The sequence below is a fragment of the Taurulus bubalis genome (genome assembly GCF_910589615.1).
Source record: "Taurulus bubalis genome assembly, chromosome: 6".
Classification (NCBI taxonomy): domain Eukaryota; kingdom Metazoa; phylum Chordata; class Actinopteri; order Perciformes; family Cottidae; genus Taurulus; species Taurulus bubalis.
In genome coordinates, this window is record NC_136594.1 from 5,434,399 (window position 1) to 5,446,889 (window position 12,491).

The 12,491-nt window shown below is 40.3% G+C and overlaps 2 protein-coding genes across 3 annotated transcripts; one reads left to right on the top strand and one right to left on the bottom strand.

Moving 5' to 3' along the window:
* Positions 1-719: 719 nt before the first annotated feature.
* LOC306738300 (myelin and lymphocyte protein-like) lies at positions 720-6,702 on the top strand. The gene is made up of 4 exons (XM_079220133.1): positions 720-833; positions 2,534-2,701; positions 4,368-4,490; positions 5,907-6,702. Exons 1-4 carry the CDS (start codon positions 738-740, stop codon positions 5,979-5,981), a joined length of 462 nt encoding a protein of 153 aa, XP_079076259.1. The 5' UTR covers positions 720-737; the 3' UTR covers positions 5,982-6,702.
* Positions 6,703-9,443: 2,741 nt separating this feature from the next.
* Positions 9,444-12,285, bottom strand: LOC306738303 (caspase b-like). Of its 2 annotated transcripts, none has more exons than XM_079220137.1 (3): positions 12,242-12,285; positions 10,488-10,758; positions 9,444-10,385 (listed from the first exon to the last, which is right to left on the bottom strand). In XM_079220137.1, the coding sequence occupies exons 2-3, from the start codon at positions 10,747-10,749 to the stop codon at positions 10,219-10,221; spliced, it is 429 nt and encodes a 142-aa protein (XP_079076263.1). In that variant the 5' UTR covers positions 10,750-10,758; positions 12,242-12,285; the 3' UTR covers positions 9,444-10,218. The 2 variants fall into 2 exon arrangements, with proteins under 2 accessions (XP_079076263.1, XP_079076262.1); XM_079220136.1 differs by having other exon boundaries at positions 9,444-10,388.
* Positions 12,286-12,491: the final 206 nt, after the last annotated feature.

Sequence of the window (12,491 nt, forward strand, 5' to 3'; positions counted from 1 at the left end):
ATTCTTAAACCAACACTTCGGTTGTTATTGCAATCAGCTTGTTGATACGTTGTGTGTTGGTAGTTATTATTGTTCTGTACTGTTTTTCCTTTACTGTAATCATTATTGAGATAATACAAGATAAAAACACTTTTTTATTATGAGCATATTCTCATTTCTCACAAAAAGCAGAATAAAAGACATCATCACTTCACTGATATTATTACATTTTATTTAGCTGACGCTTTTATCCAAAGCGACTTAAGAGTACAAACTCAGAACAACAAGAATCAAGAAAGTACAATTTCTTCAAGAAAGCAAAACTAAAGTGCCATTTAAGTGCTACTAAAAAATAAAGATGTGTTTTTAGTTTGCGGCGGGAGAGACCGTAATGAAAATGCAAATTGATGCAAAAAGATAGAAACAATTTTTTTTGGTCTTGTTTCTGTTGTTGTTGTTGTTGTTGTTGATACTGAGCTGCCGCAGGTGGCCAAGGTGATAAAAGAGTCTCGCTGGTGAAACATTGATAAGATAAGAGTGTGTGTGAAACCTCCATCCTCCCAGAGCCTCCAGCGGAGCGCGCGGACACGCTGAGGCTCCGGTGTGTGCGCGCGGGCCGCCGGGCGTGTCTCCTCTCGGCTGATGGGGATTCCGGTTTTTCCAGTCGGCTCCACCTGGTTTAGTCCGCGGCCGCTCTGAGCCGCTTCAGTCCGAGCAGCAGCAGCAGCAGCAACAACAGCATCAGGATCAGGATCAGGATGATGATGGCCTCCAACACTGCCACCATGGGGAACCTCCCCAGCGGGGTCGGAATATGTACGACCATCCCCGACATCCTCTACCTGCCCGAACTGGTAAGAAACAGCGGCTGCAGGGCGCGTTTTGAAACGGCTTCATAGGTCAGGGTGTCGTGTGATGACGTCCTCGTGTCACGGAGTTTTAATTAATTAATTAGCAAACTGAATTAAGAGAAAACTGACTTGTTGACGTGTTGCTGGCTTGGTGTGTGGAGAATGAAGGCTCCTGACTGATGTTTATTCACATCTGCAGACAAAACATCTTAACACGTTATTAAGTTTACATCCTAAAGAGCTTATTTCTTCAAATGATTTCACTCCAAAGTTGTTATTTCATGAAACAATAAAGCAGAAAGTGCACTAAGAACAAGGCTTTCCTTCCCCTGTTTAATGACCACAACACATCTTAAACTTTTTGTTTGGCAGATAATAATAATAATACATTTAATTGATATAGTGCTTATCCAAATAAATAATAATAAATAAGACTAATAAGACTAATAAGACTATTATTAGTATTATTAGTTATTATTATTATATGTTAAGACTATAAGATAAATGATCTTATAGTATTGAATACTGAGTCTGCTGTGAACTTGCAGTTTCAGACAGTGAGTGAAGCAACAAACAGCGGTCTGATGTCTGAACATGCATTCATGCAAGATCCCTGAAACTTTGCATAAACCAAAACCCAAATTTGGAGAGTTGTTTGGTCCTGTGGAATATGGATGTAGTGAATTATTTATTTCGGTCAGAAAAAAAAAAAGTAACATCCTTATGCCCAGAACACAGATTTGGGATAAGTAGGAAATAGTTCATTTTCATGATAAATGTGTTAAAAAAACTGTATTATCTTCCTACGTATGCAATATTATAAAAAGAAAAGAGGTGAAAGGAGGTCAGATGATGCCAGTAGCCATACATTAGCCATACGTTAGCTATACGTTAGCCATACGTTAACCATACATTAGCTATACGTTAGCTATACGTTAGCTATACGTTGGCCATACGTAATGAAAATACAAATTGATGCAAAAAGATGTCAGGTGTTTTTTTCCTACAGATTTGACGTCAAGAGACGGCAGCACAGTCTAAACAGAGGAGGAATGTTGCTGGTGTTTTCACATTGTCATGCATTAACACCCCCCCCACACACACACACACACACACACACACACACACACACAGAGAAACCGGTGAGCAGGTGGAATCTGGTGGAGCGGCCTGAATAATGCAGCCCGTCAATCACCAGAGGTGTTGAGTGAACGAAAGCAGCGACGCCCGGCTCTGTGCTGGAAATACAGGGTGGACGGATAATGCAAAACACATCAGCTGCAAAGGACTTCACAATTAAAGAAACTGCGAAAAACGGCCACAGCAGGTTGAACAGGGTTTTTATTATCGATTGAAATGGCTTCAAAGGTTCAAAGGTCATGCAATAAGGCCCGTAATACACAAAACAGATTCAGCAGCACCTAGTGGCTGCAAAATGAACTCAAAGTTTCCTTTTTTCCAATATGACAAAACTAATTCATTTCAGTTAAATTGCCAAAACATCTCTTCTCCTGTGTCTCAGTCTTTTCTCTCTCTTTGGTTTTTTCAGCTGTTGGACTTGATCCTGGGAAAACTGTTCTGACATTTGACACATAATTGATAATCAGCTCATGAATTGATAATGAAAATAATCCGTAAAAGAAGTGGTGTGGTGATCAGCTGTGTCGGGGTCCTCCACTCACGAGTCTCTTGTGTTCCTGCAGGTCTTCGGGGGTCTGGTCTGGATCCTGGTGGGCTCCACGCTGGTGGTGCCGCACAACCCTCAGGGCTGGGTCATGTTCGTGTCCGTCTTCTGCTTCATCATGACGTTTGTCTGGTTGGTGGTGTTCGCCTGTGGAATGCATCACAACAAAAGCCGCTGGGCCGCAGCAGTAAGTCCTCCTCACATTCTACTTTACTGTAGAGTCTGGAAAACGTTGACTTCCCGTTATTTTAGTCCAAATGCTGCACCCTTCATTCCTGCTCGTCATTGACCTCCATGAGTTTGTGACTTGTTTTGTCCCTTTCAGTCCAACATTTTCAGTTCATTCCTGTGCCTCCAAACAACTCCACACTGTGCTTCCTTGGGTCCTTAGCAATACGTCCGCCCACAATCACTAATACATGCCCTGTAGGTCTACGTCTCGCTTTCTTAATCTGTTCGGCATGTACCTACATGCCGTTCGGTGTCGCAGCTAATAGAGGTTCTCTCTTTATATACTACACGATGTGTACATAGCGCACTATTCACTAGAAAGGTGTGTCTGCAAAAACCACTGCTTTGTTGTGTGATTGAATGAATACAACCCATAATTAGCCACCGCTTAGACACTGATAGCCTGTAATGTGTTGTAAAACACACTTCTTTCAAACTCGTGTACCGGTAGCTTCATTAGCTCTTAGCTGTTAGCGCCAGGTGGTAACCAAACACACCGTCCGAAACGGCAGTAAAAGGTGTTTATTAAAAAGTTTGGGTCACCGCAACCATGAGAGGTTCTTGAGTCTGCTGTCATCACCAGCCACCCAAAATATTCTGCAGTTTGCTGCAGCAGAATGTGAGATTAGCCGTGGACGGACACAGAGGTGCACGCTCACTCACGAAATGTCATCTTCTGTTTTCTTACATGTCTGCTGTTCAAAGATCCGTTACAAACTTTAGTGAGCTTGTTTTAATATTATTGGAGGAATATCTTTTTACCTGTGGTGTCTGACAGACTTTAACGAGACTGCGACAAAATAAAACTGAACTTCACGGTCGAATATTTTGTCTGTATTTTCCAGCTACGGCTCCAAATTTCTTCTTTGTCTAGCAACTTTCCGTTGATATCAGAAAGACACAAAATAACGTGGCCTTTTGCCAACTTTTTCCTAAATAAACTCTTATTGGAATCATCATTGGTCATGATAGATTTAGGGTTTTATGTTTACATTCAGTGAAGTTGGTTGCGTCTATGCGAGGAGGCCAATTAAAACCGTGTAGTTTGAGTTAAACAATGGAAAAAGATTATTCAAAATGTAAAACCTGCACAGCGAAAATCCACACAGTGAACATTCAGTCAACTCAGTTACGTTATTCCATTGCATTGATTTAACAGCAGCGAAAGTTCGGGAAACTCTTCCTTTTGGTGCGTTCAAGGACACTGAAAACCTTGGAATACTTTTTGTTTTGTCTTTCTAGATTTGAGTCTGATGTCCGTGATCTGCTATTTGACTGCGAACTATCAGTGCAGTTGAGAGAAAGTGAATTTGTGATTCTGAACTTGAACGCACCACAGAGAGATTTCCACACAGACTCATCACCAAACTGCTTTAACAAATGAGATAAAAAAAAACCCTAAAGCTGGATAAACCTTCACTATGATAAAGGACCCGTTTTCTTTGTGTTCCTCTGTTTACGAACACCAGAATAAATCTGTGAATGCAACATGTCACCATGACAAACCAGTTTTCTGTAACAGTGTGTTTTGGCTCAGATGCAAACAGTCACCACATAGTTATGACAAACAAGAATCACATTTCTAACGTTCTCCTTTTGTCTTCCTCTTCCTCGTCGGGAAGGACTTGGCCTATCACGGCATCGCGGCCTTCTTCTACCTCAGTGCTTCGGTGGCTTTGGCCAGAGTGACCCTGGAGATGAACGACAAGAACTCCCTGAACTACAAGCTGGACGTCGCTGCAGTGGTGAGTCCGCTCGTTTCAAGTTGAGAACCACACACAGACCTGAACCTGCAGGACCAGCTGGGAAACCCTCTGAAGTGTTGACAGGGTTATCAGGCGTGGACAGCCATCAGAATAATCTGTAGCTCCACGAACAAAACACAAGGATCTTAAAGGAACAGTTCAGTGAAATCCTCTCATTCTCTTTCTCTTGGACCGGCAGCTGGTTAGCTTAGCTTAGCATAAAGACTGGAAACAGCTACGCTTTTTCCTCCAGTTTCGCACAGTGTCAAATTATTCCTTCAGCTGCCGCCAACCTATAGATTCCCCAAATGTATATCACTGAATAAACCTTGATAGGCGTAAACCTTCTGACTGTTTTTAAACCTCGGTGACTGTGGGGAGATCCAGCGGCTAATATTTTGTTCTATATTTTGTGAGTTTTACCATCAAGAAACAAATTCCATGAGACAAAAGAATCAAACATGGATCTCTTGGAAAAACATCGGGCCTCATGCAAGAAACGCTCGTACGAGGGATCCAGGAGAACTTGCTCCATTCACTTATCTCTTTCTCGTATTTAGAATTTTCAAAGGAGTCATGTGCAATCAGACATCAGTGAAAAGGGTTTTCACTGATGGATTATGTTTGGTTACTTTGAGGCAATTTGGTCTTTGAAAACCCGAAATAAATGACACTTTATAATTATAATAAATTACATGAATTATAGACACATTACTACATTATATTACTTATAATACTTACTTGCCTTACTTGTATTTGTGATGTTGGGCTATATAAAATAAACTGAATTCAACTTATATGTTTAATTTATTCATATAGCCTAACAATGTCACCATTCATGAACTGGTTATTGATACAGTATCAATATCAACATCTTAAATTACTTGATCCCCTCCTGTTGCAATCATCGTTTTGAATATGAAACCGTTTCTTCTTTATTTTAGTGCGACGCTCCAGGGATGACATTAACATTGCACTTTATTTGTTCTCCATTCCTTGTGTTTAGCAGGCTCCATAATTCTGCAGCTGTCGCTGATGAAATGTATAGACTTTCCTTTATGGATCTTAAAAAGGACTTCAATATAAGACATATGGTGCAGGACTTAGCCTTATATGATATTATTGAGGCACTACTTGTGCTAATTTACAGTGCTCATGCATGCACGATACACAGGTGGGGATTCAAACTGTTATATAAAGTTACATTAATTTGTCGTGGCTCACTCGTACGTATATAGGATGGTGCAAAAATCCTAAATATCCGCACTTCTCACAAACACCCGAACCCACCACACACATGCTGAACAGGCTGGTGTGGTGCTGATGGGTTATCCTGTAGATATACACGGTCCTGAGAGGAAGACTCCTTTCATCCAACCAAATCTTGCTTCTGATGTTCCCTTTGTGTCTCCTCAGGTCTTCTCGTACATGGCGACGCTCCTCTACTTCGTCCACACCATCCTGTCCGCCATCCGATGGAAATCTTTCTAGAGGCCTCTGAGCCAGAACAGATCTCTTGTCCTTCGAGCTTGTACATAAAGCGGTGACACGCTGACGTGAAGGGAGGGGCTGCCGGTGATGGAGACTCGCTGCTGAGGTTTTTTTGGGGTATTTCCCTCTGCTGGGAGAGGAAGCTGTGAAGCATCATCTTGGATCGCCACAGCGTCTCCCGGCGCCCGTCCGCCTGGAGCAGGAGGGGATTCAAAGTGATGAAGTTAAGGAGTCCCACGCCGACCAGCCGACACCCGGATCCACAGAAACTCACGAGCATTTATTCAAAATGTCGCGCCACCTGTTGGCTGGTTCAACTACTGCCTCAAATATGACGAACAAGATGAATCAACAGAGACACATTTTAAAATCTTCTAACAGTTTTTTTGCTTCGGAGAGGTTTCTGAGGGTTCTTATTATTTTGTCCACGCTCACATGCTGTATCATGCACTCTGCCTATCTGCGGGATCTATGGTGTCCCCTTTTGTTATGTTTTTTTCTTTTAGTAGTAGTTTGATATTCTTGGCTCTCATCTGATTAAAGAACAATTCTGATGTGGCTGATTTTATATTTTTATAAGATATTATCAAGAACATTTGATTAAATGTGATGAAGGATGACAATTCTGATTCTTTTTGTTTTTGGTAACGCAAGTCTTTATTTTGTTAACATCTTGAGTCAAAGTCTTTGAAAATTAATAAATGAGTTTGTTTTGACACATTTGAAATAATGTTTTTGTCACTTTATTCATCAAATTGGTTCAAAAAGATTGCTTAAGAAAACTCACCACACTCTTCTTCAGCTGAAAGTTGGAGGGATCTTCAAGCCGCTCCTCAAAGTTCCACTTCCTCCACCGAGGTCGACGGGAACTGAACCGGTTCTCCGGTCGCTCCGACTTGTTGGCCAGTTGTGTGCGTCTTACTGCCGAGATCGTCAACTCTGGCAAGCAACTGGTCGAGCTGCCGCTTCATGTTCTCCATTAAGCCCATCATATGAACTTGAGCAGCTGTTAAAAAAAACATTAGAATAAAGGTTAAAAATTCATTGGACAACTGATGGAGACGGATTTCACTTAAAATATGGAAACATCAAGTTTTATACAATTCCAGTAATGCAATCCTAATAGTCATATTCACTGGGATGCAATGTGTCTGTGTGTATTGCAGATACTATGTAATATATGTGGTATACAATTAACAATAGTTAACATTTTAAAAAGTGAAATGAGGTGCTCACCACAGCAGGCTGATCCACAGCTCCGCCTGCACACCTGGCTTGTAGAAGGAGTTCGCTCTGCTGCTGGACTTCCACTGTCCAATGGTGGAGGTGACGGAGGACGTGGAAGAGGAGGAGGCGGGGCAACTGTGCCGCTAGTGGTCGGACCTCTGGCTTTTTTGTGTGGAGGATTTTCCTTCTCACTGTCGTCAGAGTCAGAGTCCGCATAGAGATGGCTATAAAAAGGGGATTTGAAAAAATACTCATTCGTCTTACTATAACACTGACTGACATACGCTTTTTTTATTTCTTAAAAGAAAATGACGGTAAAACAGATCTAAAGAAAATGAACGTATACATATTTACTCACATCGGCTTTCTCTTTATAGGAATTGCCTCTGCAGACTGTAGATCAGATGTGTTGCAAGACCTGTATTTCTTCAAGCATCGTCTTGCATCCAAGTAATTACCTAAAAATGTAGTAAAGTAAAATTAACAGAATGAAGAAAGTACAGAATTCAAAACAGAACAATGTGACATTTTTTAATATCCGTTTAAAACGGCCAATTGTCATCAGAATAAGAATATTAAGATATTTAGCATACCGCATGATCTAATCACTCTGACGTCATGCGTCTGCCAGTCGGGTCCAGGATCTTTTGCTCGTTGGACGGCTCGGTCCACTCTGTCGGCCCTCTTGTAATTTGGCCAACGGCAGCTACCGTCGCCGCACCAGCTCTGTGGCGCCACCGCTCCCGGTTTGTTCCGTGGGAACATCCTGAATTACTAAGGAAACACACAAACAGCGTCATCAGTCACAGAAATACAACTTTCTGTTCCAAGAACAACTCAACAATCCTCTACAGGCATGTGTATGTGAAATAGTGTTTGAAAACATGAGGTATACTATAGAAATGTGATTAAACAGCAATCATGGAAGCGACTTACAAAGTACTTGCAGTCAATGCATCCAATTTCACTCGCAGTGATTATGGTGGTACATTCGGTCAATTGTGGTCAGTCGCTGACCCTTATTTCACATGAACACCCACCAAGTAAAAACTAAAGCGTCAATATTAACCTACAACTATAAATATTTAACCCCAATACCATAATTTCCCCAGGGAATAAGCCTCAATGGCCTTAAGTGAATACTGCTAGTTGTTCTGCTTGGTGGAACTGTTGCAGAGGTGACTATTAGTTTGAATTAGCTGAAAGAGTTATTTTATTTTTATTATATTTGCATTTACACCTTAATATGCACATACATACTTGCACTCTTGCACCTCTACTGTTTAAGGTTAATTTAATTCCTAAATTAATACTCTGTTATTCTTCCTTTCATACAGCTATTTTATTGTTGTTGTTATTTTTATCTTTATTCTATCAGTATTATTATTGCATATATCTTTCATCCCTGTTGTTTTTATATCTTATCTTATTTTCTGTGTAAATGGCTGCTACGCGACACTAAATTTCCCCTTGGGGATTAATAAAGTATATATTCATTTATTCATTCATTCAAGAGCCAATATGTGGGTGTGTGTGTGTGTGTGTGTGTGTGTGCCAGTGTAATTTAGCAAGTTAAATAAACCACTACCAAATCAAATGTACCTACACACAGCATGCTAAGGTGACTCAAACAACAATAAGATCTGCATGAAACCCTAGCATCCCCCTTAAAACATAAAAAATAAAACATAAAAAACACTCCAACTACATCTAATACGCATGGAAAGAAACAATACAATATACAAAAAGGAACCTTTACACAAACATGATCGAACCATGAAAACGTAATTATCTCGCTCTTTCCTTCTAGGCCACCGTACCTTCTTGCAGATAACACGTTTTTAACCATTAACTCCCACACCTTCGAATTAAATGCTACGACCTAAAAAGAAAACATCATGTTTATAAAATGTCTCTCTTAAAATCATGCTTTGAAACCTATTTTAAAAGGAAAAAAGAGAACCTACTAAATCAGTCAGCAAACAAAGGCCTCGAGGCGAGTCGGCGTGCAGGAGGAACGCCAGGTGAACGCCCCGCCCCCTTTTCCTAAAGGTCCTAATGTAGGCTGCCCATTACCTGCCTGCAGCATTTGAACTGGGAGAAAAAGACACGTTTGATGTGCGGATCCGCCCGGTGTCCGCAGCGAAACTATTTCAGCAGTAAAATGTGTGCAAAAGTTAGAGAATCAGACTATAAGGCATAAAAAAAGAGAAAGTGACACAAATTCAACTGGATTTATTTGTTCAATCACATCTTCCACATACGTTCACCCCCCGCCCCCCAAAAAAACACAGACAAATCAAGATTTCTAATACATTTTCAGGTCTGTTCCAGCAACTATCTACTCTGAGCCCTGTTGGTAAACTCTGTGAGCGAGAACAAGTACCGTGAGTACACAAATATGTATAAAAGTACAGGCTGCTTGTGTTAAAAACTAACAATTTACATATAAAAAATGTACTGAAGGTACTGGGTCTAAAAATGGATGTTCTGCCGGGTCTGGTGTCCAGGGTTTGGTCATCAGTTGACAGACATTCACAGTGGTTAAGATAACAAATGCTGTCGCTTTCTAATGATCGTGAGGGTGAATGGAGACGGACTCGGCTTTGCAGGAACAGTGTTGCTCCTTAACGTCATCGTCTTCTGTCGATTGAGTGGTTCACTGTCGCACTGATCTGGAGCTTCTGTCTTTATCTTTTTAACCTGTTTTCACTGCTGAATCAGTTTGACCTCCTGATATATTATATAAACACATGTTGTAGACCCGTCTGTCTGCTTCTCTCTGAAATCGCTTTTATATCCACGGAGTGCAGTTAGTGACAGTGTGGGCTCCATGGTAACGTAGCTCTGACAACTTGACGGAGAAGGAGCAGGGGGAGGGGCTTAAAAGCAAAAGGTTCAATTGGACGTGGGGAACTACGGTATATGTCAATCACGGCAATACAAATTTAAAAATTAAAACCACCAGAATAAGTATGTCCTTATCTTGATCTCGACGTGTTTCATGAGTTTATTTGTTGATGTTTATATTCCATGTCCCAGAGGTGCCGCCTGTGACTGTCGGGGCGATGATCACACTGTTTTGCGTAGCATTCATTGAGGCAGCAGGAGGAGGTGCTGCAGGAGCAGCAGCAGGAGGTGCTGCAGGAGATGTGGAGGCTCGAGCTGTTTCCCCCCCTGCTGATGAAAACACAGAGATGCAGAGAATAATGTGAGAAAAAAGGGAAAGTATCTGATTTTGCTTACTTTGACTTGTCAACGTATTCAAGAAACATCCACCTGCGTATTTGTTCTTCAGAATCTCTGCAGCGTTATTGTTGCCCATCTTCTTCAGAATTTCAACAGTGACGTTCACAGCCATTTCTTCGCCGTAGCGCTGTGTCATCACTGTCACGATGTCCTCTTGGGTCGCGTCCTCCAGGCGGGAAGAGGGGATCGGTTTGCAGCTGTCCAAGACGCCATTCTCCAGCCACCACTTAAACCTTTTTAAGTCCTTTTTGATCAAATCATCCAGAGCGTCAACCAGCAGTGGAAGCGCCATGTCTGCTCACTGTGCAGGTAGGTGAGGGGAAATAAGTTTAGCTTTCAATGTTAAAGGAATAATTTGACAATACTCGTATTTGCTTTGTTGCCAAAAATTAGATGGGAAGATTAATAATAATCTAGGGATGCAGCTAATTACACAAATAATGTAATAAACTGTTGATACAGATCAGGTATGCACATTAATAATAAGAATGTTTTGGTCGGCCGGATGTGGAAAGTTTATTTAGTGATCTCTTTAAATCACCACTTACTGGAAAAATGCTACAATTAAGTCAAGTTAACCATTCACGAAGGGACACAAGTTTATCTCCTTTAAGTAAGTCATCTTGTCTGCAGCAGAGGGTGTGTTCAAAGACGGAGGAAAAAAACAACATTTATTTTGTATTTTAAAATACGAGTAACACATAATTGCTCAATTTAGACCAAATTCAAGTTAACAACAGTTTTTGAAGTAAACATTTACATTTGTCAATGATAAACACATGTACTTTTAATGTAAATAATGTGCCAAAGTACATTCATAAATCCTCATAATAAAGCTTGTCCCCCGGACGCCCCTACAGACGTCCACACCAAGCCCAAAACATCATGACATATTTTAAATGTCTATTTATTTTACACTTTTATTGATCTTAATAGTTTTAAAAAAAGAGATTAAAACACCTTTTATTAGTCAGGTTTACCAATATATATATATATATACATATATATATATATGTATATATATATATATATATTATATATGATAAAAAAGCAACAAGCACATGTTAGAAAGTCATTTACAATAATAAATATAAATAAGTCAGCTATTTAATAACCTTTGATCTTCCTTTAGTGCTATATTATATTTATTTATATTTATTATATGTTGTTCTATATTATAAGTTTTCATTATAATATAAAACTGGGGTCGAGATACCCTGACTTTTAATCCCTTAAACTCCAAACCCACTGGATACTACATTTCCCATCATGCAACTTGATCGCATCTTGAATGAAGCAATAACCGGATCCATCGGGTTATTTTTTGTGTACATTAAACACCTGTTTACACGTCGTGTACAAACAGCAGAGCCACTTTGAAGAGATGCATGTTAGAGAAAGATTTACCACAACGTTTAGTTATTAGTAAATCATGCACTAACATTAATAAAGCCTTTAGACTCGGTTTATAAACCCTTCATGACGGCTGCTTATAGAAAGTTATTTCCTCCTTCAAGACATTATTGGACATAATCAGGATCTGATACTTATATTTAGAGACAAAAGGCAAGAAACGGGACCGACAACAAGACATGAATAGAATGATTACATGAATAAATATGGAAACAATCACCGATCAAAGAAGACACCACAGTCCGTGTCATAACCTTTTGCAAAACTTCTGCTGTAACTTCACGGTTGATTTGACAAAGTGCTCAAACAGCGAAGCAGCAGAAGAAGCAAAAGAATCATCAGATGAAGACTTTGATAGAAAAAGGACTCACCGTGGCACCGACAGCCCACACACACACACACACACACACCGGGAGGAAAGACGCGGAATGGCGGGAGTTGCTTTAGTTTCGGTTCAACAGGAAGTTGCAGAAAGGCAGAATGTGGTGAGAGAAGTTTAAAGTGACTTTAGTTTGATTCTCTAAAGTAAAGACACAGAGCAACAGATCCACGTTTTAACTTCTCACAAGTGTTGATTCATCAAATCTGTTGACATGAAATAACTTTATTTATAACACAGAA